The sequence below is a fragment of the Mirounga angustirostris genome, unplaced genomic scaffold (assembly GCF_029215605.1).
Source record: "Mirounga angustirostris isolate CCGP_5_RB_7025 unplaced genomic scaffold, mMirAng1.0.hap1 SCAF_15, whole genome shotgun sequence".
Classification (NCBI taxonomy): Eukaryota; Metazoa; Chordata; class Mammalia; order Carnivora; family Phocidae; genus Mirounga; species Mirounga angustirostris.
Genome location: NW_026991723.1, coordinates 60,211,626 through 60,222,540, shown reverse-complemented (window position 1 = coordinate 60,222,540; position 10,915 = coordinate 60,211,626). Strand labels below are relative to the sequence as shown.

Below are 10,915 nucleotides of genomic sequence, written 5' to 3'. Positions count from 1 at the left end.
GTCATAGGATTTAAAAGTCCAGAATACCTCTACAAGAATCACCAAGCACTGCCCCTGTCACAGCATTATGCTTGATTCTGGTCTAAAAATAAACACCTAAGCAATTTAAATAAAAATTTCAAACTACTGCTTAATGTAAGCTTGCCATCAACCTTTCAAACAGGCTAAGCACAGAAAAAGTGTGTCAGATGTTTCAAAGTAGCATTTATTTTTTTAAAAGCACATTATGAGGTAGACTTACACCGAGACATTCAGTGCATATATTAATAAAAGTTTTACTGAAACCTTAAAATTGCATGTAGGTATGTATGTATGTAGATAAAATCACCTACAACTCTACATTCATCCATATGAAATCCTCAAGAGAATTCAAATGAAACAGTAAGAGCCAATTACGGTTTTAGAGAGCTTTCCTAATTCTGTAATGATCTGTGAAAAAATTTGTGCGAGGGAGGGAGTTTTATTTTTAGATTTTAGAAGTTCTTTTACTAAATCATTCACTTAATGGCTAGTTTTCAATGAATGTGAATATCTTTACTGGACAGTAGATAGAAGATACTATAATTCTTACTGTTCCATGTCAACATGATAATATTGAAGCAGGACCAGCTATATAATTTGGAAGCCCAGTGCAAAATAGAAATATGGGCTCCTTGTTCAAAAAATTAAGAATTTTAAGATGGCTTCAGCAGAACCTTACACCAAGCATGGGGCTTTTCTCACTGCAGGGCCTTATAGAACTGCACTGGTCACACGTTCATGAAGCCAGTGCTACAACCTTAGTTATCTTTGTCCCTTGAGTCCCTAGTACTGGACAAGGCATATAGTAGGGATTCAGTGTTTGGTGAATGAAAAATTGAGTTTTGCTGTTTTCCAAATCAATGAGAAATGCTTAGTTTTTCTGAATCTTACTCTGATAAAGATTTCTCTATTTGCACATCACGTTCTGGCTTCACGGAAATTCGAGGCCACATATGGTTAAGGTTCATTTGAGTCCTACAACAAATAATTTATTGAGCAACTACTCTGTCAGGTCCTGTACTGGGCACTGGGGATACAAGAAAAGTAAGACAGTTCCTGCCCACAAGGAGCTTACAGTCTAGCATGAGAAATTAATAGTACCTCAGAACTTAGTGAAAAAAATTTCTGGTGTCTAGGATATTATCTGGAACATTCCCAACTTTCCTAAAAATATGATTCTAAAATTTACCAGAAAAGCACATTTTAGAAATGGAAGATGCAGTGAAATTTAAAATCAAATATCCAAACTTTAATGTAGAAAACATGAAATTGAAATAAGGAAGAAGCATAGGAAAGCTGAAAAAAATTCTATTTTAAATACTATGAACAAGACTTAAATTTTAAAGTTATTTTATTGTCTCTGGATGACATTTCATTTTATACACATACATAGACGAGGTGTGCATATGTGAGATGTGTTCCTTGGAGGTTTTGATAAATCTCATATTTCCATTATTTATTCATTTACAACTAAAGCAGCATACAGGTAAATTTGAGACTTTCCTTTTGATAATTTCTGTTATCATTTGAACGGGAGAAATTCTTGGGGTATAAATTTCGGTATGATCTTCTGCAGTGAGACTAAAACTGTCTTTGTCACAATGTGTGATAATTTAAACATGTATCTTAATGGCTATTAACCAAGTTTAATGGCATCAAAAATACTCAAGTCTATCTGGATTTTATTTTCATTGTTTTCCCCCCCTGGATTCTTTTTTTTTTTTTTTTTTTTTAAAGCATGAAGGATCCCTGTGCTAATATAGAGCCTTTGTTGTTACTTGGCTGTACTTTGGTACATTGCTGTTTATTCCTTAATCTAGCAGCATCCTTCGTCTATAGTATTTTACTTAGCGGCAACTGAAAAAAATCACTAGCCTAGGCTTTACCTGGGTACTTCTATTATCCAGATGGTTACTGTGAACCTGTCAGAAAGCTAGTGGTCTCAGAGACTGTGCACACAGGGCTTGTGCAGCTCTTTAGACACTAAGCAGGCTTGGCTATCTCATGTCCCAGCTCATAACAGATGAACACAGAACGTATGATAGAGAGCCTGTTAGAGGCAGGCGTGTGGATACTGTGGTAGGAGACAGCACAGACTACTTAGCAGATAGAAAAATTTTTAAATAAAAAAATCCCCAAATCCGAGCAACCTGAGACAAATGATTATATATACCTCAGGGCTGAGGGCATCACTTTATAATAATTGATATTAACTCATATTTGTTATAGCCCTTTACAGTTTATGAAGTATTTTACATACATCAGAGCTCATTGGGTATTTGTAATAACACATGAATATAACTTTTACTTTTCATCACGAAAAAGTGTATTATACCGAGCATGCTGTTTAAGAAGGCAGGGAGGGAGGTATACTAACATATCTGAAAGACTTGCATCAAAAATAATTTACAAGCTTTAAATTTTGGCACTTAAGTTATCCAAAAATTTATATATATGCTTTCTTTCATGACCAACACTGGCTATTAGTGAATTTTCATAGCTCTCCGTGGCTGCTGGTCATTTTAAATAGGGTTGGTTGATTGTCATCAGTGTTATCAGACTATTTCTCCTGCTAAACACAAGCTTTAACAGATACTTACGGATGCCAGTACCATATATTCTGACTAATAATGGGAAACACTAGGCTTCTAAAAGATTCTCAGAGTGTTTTTCCTATATTGCACTTTCTAGAAAACTAAACTTTAACCACAATATAATGTGATCGTGGTTCTAGACAGGAGTTGGGAACCTTATCCTTGCTTGTTTTCCTAAAATTTTTGGTATAGCCTCATCTTGGATGTAACAAGGAGAAATAACAAACTATACATGTTCTTTGGGCTTCTGAGAACAAAGATCACATACATTTTCAAAAGATTGAGAGGTCTTGTCTGCTTTAGCCACTTCATTTTTACAATTAAAGATAAGGAACTACTAAATATTTGATGTTCCTAAACTTATTTAACATAGCATTTCTGTAGAAAGCTTTTTCAAGGTTTCTTTTAAGTACAATCTACCCCTCAAGGTGGGGCTCAAACTCATGACCTCAAGATCAAGAGTTGCATGCTCTACTGACTGAACCAGCTAGGCGCCCCTGTAGAAAGCTTTTTAAAACAAGTATAATTTATACGACATTTACCAACTATACCACATTACCACTTATAGTACATTCACCAATTATCATGAATAAAAATGACTAAATAAAATTTAGAGTAAAAAAACACCAGATTAGATTTTACACTCTTAAGTGAAATGAGACCTTGAAATTGTAAGATGCAGTTTCCTCCAAGAGTCTAACATTCCTGATGCCCTGTAATTCCTGGATTAATATCCCCCCTCATGATGTTTTGGTCACAGCCGTACCTCAAAAAGAGGACAAAGGTGGTTTTGTTGAGTTTGCTAATTTTTAATTCTCATCTGTGTGGCTCTATTTTTATACAAAGCTATTTATCCCACATTTTTCTTTACTTTACAGCTACTTATCCTGCTCGAAGTCTTTCAGTTAGGAATGGACTGTATGTATGCCTTGCAGTTTATGGTACTAATTCTAATGGAAATTTTCAGTCTTATAAATGTTCTCTTGCATGGTGCAGAAAGTAAGCCAGCTCTGTAATAAAGAATTTACAGAGGATGCTAAACAAATTAACAGGCCATTTTCCCATCCTTTATAAACAAAAGGGCAAAGTGGTAGAGTAGTAAGCACACAGGCTTTGGACTAAAACAGCTAGGTTTGAATCCCAGTGTTGCCCTCTCCCCGGTGCCAGCTCTGTGACTTACGGCAAATCACTTAACCTCTCAGACCCTCCATTTCCTCCAAAGTAAACTGGCACTCATGTCACCTACCTTGCAAGGTATTTTGTGAGTGCGAGTTAGTAGTAAAGTGTGTAGATTATTTGACACCACAGAAACTCTCTAATGGGTGAAGAATCATGGACTGAAATTCAGAGTTGGGTGACACGTGGGCCCAGCATCTGACATGCAGCTCTCCAAAGGGGATGCAATATATGGAACCTTTTTTAAAATCAATATAATTATTGTACTTAGTAGCTTATTTTGAATGTTAAGATTGGGTGCTTTTGCCTCCAAAAGTTTATTTTCCTTTAAATATGTGGGTTTTTAAAAAAAAATTTATGGCAAACCTGTGTTTTCATTATATTTTGTGGTAGTTTTCTTGATAGCTAAAAAATTTCCAATTCTTGGGGCGCCTGGGTCGCTCAGTCGTTAAGCGTCTGCCTTCGGCTCAGGTCATGATCCCAGGGTCCTGGGGTCGAGCCCCGCATCGGGCTCCCTGCTCAGCGGGAAGCCTGCTTCTCCCTCTCCCACTCCCCCTGCTTGTGTTCCCTCTCTCGCTGTGTCTCTCTCTGTCAAATAAAATCTTAAAAAAAAAAAATTCCAATTCTTTTTAACATCCGTGGTAAAATGATCTAATTTTTAAAATTTGTCCTAGAGCCAAGATTGTTCCAAGTGAGATGTAACCTCTGCACATGTGTGTGAATGGCTGGTAGGTTCTACAAAGAAATGTCATTTTTATTCATGTGTTTGGGTTGCTTAAACATTTCTATAAGATTTAAGATCCTCTTCTTCTTAGGGCTGGAATTCTCAGCATCTATTCCCATGCCTTTTTCAATCTATCGGCCAGTTTAAGGGTAGTCACAATAATACAACTTAAAGACAAGATAAAGTGTTCATAAATAAATCATTGTTTTAACAGCCAGCATAATGCATTAGAAATTGCCCTGAGCAAGGAATCAGGAGACTTGAATTCAAGTTCTGGCTCTGCCGCTAATTTTGTAAGATGACTTTAGGCAAGTCACTTAACTTCTCTCATTCATCAGATAATGAGATTGATTACATTTTCTACCTCTAAAATGGATTTCATTTACTTATGATTTTTTTTTAATAATTAAAACACCTTCTGGGAGTTAAGCACCTAATAGGTACAGAAGTATTTACTGATGTTTAAGGTAGTGTTTTTCAAATTCTGATCCAGGGACCACCTGAGTAAAGATCACTTGAGGTTCCTATTAAAAATAGATTCCTGTCCTCTCCCTGGCTGAATCAGAACCTCCTAAGGTGAGGGCCAGGTTTCTGTGTTTTCCACAAGCTCCTCAATGATTGTAATGCACCCTACTATTTGAGAACCATTGGCCTAAGAGAATGTGATCTGAGAGGGAACAAGCTAGCGTGTGGCTTAAATTACTGCAGCTCTGGTGGATCCCTTATTAAATATAATACCATTCCAAGTGGAGACTAGAAGAAAGCTGCTCTACTTCAGCAGGCCAGTCAGCCCGGTGAGACCCCTGCTTGATGTTTTTTACTTGCTGTGTTCTGTAACAAAATACAAGAGGCCTTCACGTCAGCTCTTTGTCTTGACATCCAAGTCGCTGACTACTGTAGTTAGGTCACGCCTTGAACAGGACTGCAGTTCTGCCCTCCCTAATGCTAAGGGTCGAGTTTGTGCCACCTGGCTCAAGGAGTAAATATGAGGAAAACACAACCTCTTTACTCTCAATCCCCCCCTCCACCCTAATAACATAACATGTCACCCTGTGTGAGTCAAAGAGTCTGGTAGAGAAAACAGACACTAAGCCACATTGTTCTCATCACTCTGACTAGACAGTGTACTAACTTAATGAATCCTCTTCTATATAATAGAAATGATCAAAGCCCATTCCTTCTCCTCTTTTCCTTTCTAAATGCTGTTGACAGGAACAAAATACCAAATAAGGACACATGCTAGAGATTTTTAAATTCATACAAGTAAATTACAAAGAGAGGTGGTAATTATTTTTTCTAGAGTTTTACAACAAAATTCCCCTCACGGTGAAAAAATATGTATAATTTTAACAGGAAACTTAAAAGACATTTTTGTTGTAAGACTAACATTGTGAGAATAATGCCATTAACTGTGCTCATTATAGAGAAACGTAACAGCAACTTTAAAAGGCCAGGTATACTGATAAGTGAAGATGAAATTTCTTTTTCAATGACCAGTATGCTGACATCGAACTTCTGGGTTTTATTCAATACCAGTGTCATGGGTTTCTCCTAACCCAGCCAAAACTCCTGCCAGACGTCCACAAAATTCACACTGAAATCAAAAAACAAGAAGTAAAGAAACTTGACGAGAGCTACCATGCAAAATAACCAGAAGAACTGAAGTCCCAGCGGCACAGATGAGCAGGAGCAGAGGAATGCGGAAAAGCTGCTGCTGCGTCGAGTCTAACTTGGTGAGGCCCCTACGATGCCGGACGGCCAAGTCCTCAGGTCACAGGTGTGTCCATGGACGCGTAAGAACTGGGATCTTGACCCAAACTTTTAAGATCGTCTAAAAAGGAAATACTTCACCTAAATTGAAGTAATTTATAAGTCAAACACCAGAAGAATTCCTTATTTGATGTTAAGTTGTGCCTAAAACTTTGGCTGATACAAAGAAACCCGTCCACTAAGGCACCCTGAGGCAATCTGACAATGTGTTGGAGAGAACTTTGTCGTCAGTACCACATCATTATGAGAGTACAGAGAACGGATCACCCGCAGAGGACTGGCTTCTTTGGGCAAACAGTCTATAAGTTCACTGCACTGTTTGTCAAATCCCAACAAGCGAATCCCGTAGCCATGTGGGGAAGAGATCATTCGCCCATCAGGGCTGAAGCAAAGTTCTTTGATATAACCCCTGCCTACATTGGCTTCTTCAATGTAATGAGTCAGTCGTAGAGAACAGCGAGGTGAGACAGGTCGCACAGGAGCTCCTTCTTGGAATTCATAGACACAAGTCCACTAAGGGGAGAGAAGAGAGATAAACCAAAGTTACAGAGCCCCAAATAACGCTAGATAGTTCTTTTTCTAAAAAGCTCAACAGGCTGCCAAAGCCACAGAATTGTTGCAAGAACTCAATCAGATAACTGCTACCCCTCTCCCATCTACTAAAATGTGCAGGCCCCATACCTTATCTTCATAAGCCAAGGTTATTCTGTGTACTGTGATGTACTATGACTAAAGCCTTTTATTCCCTCAGGCTGCTGTGACTTCTGTGGTAATAATTCCCCTTTGTGAAAGTAACAACAATGTTGATACTTAAAATATTCTAAAGTTTAGACATCTAAGCCTTAAAATACCTCTCCTCCTACATACTTCAAAGGCTCTTCTCTCTTTTCCCCTAGTCATCAGTTTAGTCTCTCCCTGGTTTCCCCTGGTATGTATGTATGTACGTACGTACCTACATATGTATGATTTGAGAGCAAGGACAAGCAGGGGGAGCGGCAGGCAGAGGGAGAAGCAGGCTTCCCACTGAGCAGGGAGCCCAACTTGGGATTCGATCCCCAGACCCTGGGATCATGATCTGAGCTGAAGGCAGACGCTTAACCGACTGAGCCATCCAGGCGCCCCTCCCCTTGTTTTTAAAAAGAGCAAATTCTAATACTCAATTGGCTTAGCAAAACCTTACATTTAGCCAGCTTGGCTGAAGCATCTCCATCTAAAGTTTACTATATAAAGGGCATGTGGCAAGATAAAGAGGGCAAGAATTAAGAAGTTGGCCACAATCTGAGTTGATACGGGTTTAAGGTATTTCCAGTCTGCCACACTGGAGAGGAGGCGGGAGAGGAAGGAGTGGTTCAAGGGATAAAGATACCATGAGCGTACACGGCAACGGCTATTTGTTCAGTCAGCCCCGTTGAAGGTGGAGTGCCGCCGCCCCTACCTCCTGATCATCGGTGTTGCTTGAGCACCTAAGGAGAGCGGCCCAGCCTTTTGGGTGCAGCTGTAAGGACGTGATGCAGTTTCCACGGTCTCTCTCACCAGGAACTTCAGGAGTTAAGACTTCAAGACTATTTCGTGGTGAAACTCCTGATAAGAAAATTAGGATGGGAAATGTGTATTATCAGAGAACTAAGGCAGCTCATCAAAGCTTTGATTTCTGGCAGTCACCCCCACCCCCAGCCTTCATTCCTTCATCTGCCCCTTGTGCTACCACATGTAAAAAGAAAAACTGGGCATGCCTGGGGGCGGAGGGGGGCACCATCAGTTAAGCAGCCAACTCTTGGGTTTTTTTTTGTTTTTTTTTTTTAAAGATTTTATTTATTTATTTGAGACAGAGAGAATGAGAGACAGAGAGCATGAGAGGGAGGAGGGTCAGAGGGAGAAGCAGACTCCCTGCCGAGCAGGGAGCCCGATGCGGGACTCGATCCCGGGACTCCAGGATCATGACCTGAGCCGAAGGCAGTCGCTTAACCAACTGAGCCACCCAGGCGCCCTAAAATAAATAAATCTTAAAAAAAAAATACACATACACAAAAAAAACCTATGGTGGTGCCCCTTGATGCATGGTGTGCATGTCTTTGGGGTGGGGGTATGGGGGAGGATTATGACCAGAACTAAAGAATCCAAGTTCCTGCAGCGGGAATCCCAGTAACCTAAGACTAGGGAGCCTTTTGATTAGGATTTACATCTCAGAAAACTAAGATAAAGTTATATGACATGAAAGGAATCTGGAAAAGTAAAAGATAATTCTCATCTCAGAGGACCTGGTGCTCTCTAGTCCAGAGAAGGAAATACTTGGAAGCCATGCAGATTGCCTTTCTTATCAATAAAAGGCTATTATGTGTGCAAGGAGCAGGACTTAGGGCCCCCAAGAACAGTACTATAAAAAACAGAGCTATAATTTTGGAGGCAAGGGAAGATATTTCACATACCAGTATGTCAAAACGAGGGGTTGGGAGACATTGCCAATCATACATATGCCTGGTACTCTGTTAGGGCCCATCCCGTCCTCTTTCCTAGCCCCCCATGAAAGTGACTGCTACAGCAAGCCATTACTACTGGGAGTTACATCCTATCCCTCAGGTGTGTGGAGAACCACTTTCACAGACATTATAAAGAAGCAATTTAGAAATTTAATATCGAGAAATATTTCAACACTTCTCTACCTGCGGAAGGAGTGGCTTTGAAGATTATGAGCTCCCTCTGTCAGACCCTTTGTGAATTGTTCCTCAAATAGATGTGTTATCTTCTTTAAAAGAGTCCCTTTAGACTACTACAGCATTGATGGAAACCTGTGAAGCTCTAAATTACATTGTTACAACCAAACTATACCTAAATAATGATTTCACATGTGACTGAACTTTAATAACAATTTTAGAGAAAAACAAACAGCTATATCAAGAATTCTGAAAATTGAACAAAAGCAAAAAAGAAACCCACCTAAATAAGTAAGTAGTGGTTTTTGAGCTGTGCTCCTTGGAGGTTCCTCCAGAGCTGGCAAAAGGAGGGAACCACATGGGGATGGGAAGGGAAGACTGGTCAAGGAACTCCCTAATTTCACTTGAGCCAGAGTTTTTGCACTTTATCTGTGCTACAATCCACAGCAGATTTCATGTCCTAAAGGGAGTTCACGGGGTACCTGGCTGGCTCAGCCGATAGAGCACCTGACTCTTGATCTCAGGGTCTGGAGTTTGAGCCCCCATATTGGGTGTAGAGATCACTTAAAAAAAAAAAGGTCTAGGGGCGCCTGGGTGGCTCAGTTGGTTAAGCGACTGCCTTCGGCTCAGGTCATGATCCCGGAGTCCCGGGATCGAGTCCCACGTCGGGCTCCCTGCTCAGCAGGGAGTCTGCTTCTCCCTCTGACCCTCCTCCCTCTCATGCTCTCTGTCTCTCATTCTCTCTCTCACAAATAAATAAAATCTAAAAAAAAAAAAAGGTCTAACCTGAAATGAGTTTAATAGCCTCAGCTCTATACAGCTACTGTATCTGTCAAAGTATGGTGCTAACGTTCTGACACCCTGAAGACCCAGGATTGCCAACATTCAGAACGACCTTATGTATGAGCCCCACCTTCTTCTCTATACTCTGCCTAGGCTCTCCATACATCGTCTCTTCTCCCATTCCCAATCTCTGTATCATGAAACTGCTGTGTAGTTTGGTTTTGGGGTTTACCACTGCAACAAGCAGTTAACTACTCTTATTTGTTTTTTTTTTCCCCTCATGGATGGTTTAGTTCAATAAAGATTTTTCTCAATGATTATTAAGAGCCTTGTCTTAGAAGCCAAAGTAGAAGAACAGGTAGAATCTATAAAAGAAGTTTCTGCTACAAATCAAAGGAAAAATGTTACACATCTGGGCATAAATCTCTAATAGGAATTTTTAACCTTAAATGTCATAGTCTTGAATATCCAGAGGAAAGCAGATAGGCTGTAGGTTTAGGAAGAGCTCTCAAACCACTCTACAAACATCAAGTAGTCATGCAAAATAATCAAGTATGCAATTATCAAGCACTTACCAGGTGAGGCCACCCAGGAAAAACACAAATTAGAAGTATAATGGATAGCCCCTCCCCTAAAGACCCAGGTAGGAGCTATGCTCATCTCCAAAAGGTGACCCAAAATTACAAAAAGACCCACATCTGGCCATCAGTCCACAAAGATGAGGACAAAAAGTGCTTAGATGTGAACTGGTATGGAGAAGTAGATGAAGTTTGCATAGGTAAAAAGCATCTCATTTAGGGGGTGGAAAGAATGGGCTAAACAGCTACTTCTGCCAGAGCGGTGGGGGGAAACGGGCAAAAGCAGAGTAGGGCCAGAATGTAGCCCACTTTATCCCACAACCCCTCTAAGGCTGTCAGGCATTGCTCAGATAAAGAAATGGCAGAGCAAAATGCCTACTGGGCTGGAACCAGGTGACTTTCACAAGCACCTGACAAACCCATCACTTTATACAGCACCATCACATGCATATCTCATTTAATCCATAACAACCTTGATTGGAATTTACATGTCCAAACCACTTTTTCTTCAATCTAGACCAGACTATAAGTTCAGTAAATAAAGCCAAAGCTCAAATTCCAACAAAGATGTAAGCCCGAGATATCCAACCCTAGAGACTGGTTAGCTTTTGAAAATAA

General features: G+C 40.0%; 1 protein-coding gene across 3 annotated transcripts in view; it reads right to left on the bottom strand.

Annotated features, from left to right (window-relative positions):
- Window positions 1-1,354: 1,354 nt before the first annotated feature.
- The window catches only part of DCAF10 (DDB1 and CUL4 associated factor 10), a 46,178-nt gene continuing 36,617 nt past the window's right edge, over window positions 1,355-10,915 (bottom strand). The window contains exons 6-7 of one of the 3 annotated variants that reach the window (XM_045882715.3): window positions 7,721-7,866; window positions 1,355-6,798 (exon numbers count right to left, since the gene is read on the bottom strand). In XM_045882715.3, coding sequence (XP_045738671.1) covers window positions 6,430-6,798; window positions 7,721-7,866 — 515 coding nt within the window. In that variant the 3' untranslated portion in view covers window positions 1,355-6,429. Of the gene's footprint in view, window positions 6,799-7,651; window positions 7,867-10,915 lie in introns of all 3 variants that reach the window. The other 2 variants (XM_045882717.3, XM_045882718.3) reach the window with 2 other exon arrangements.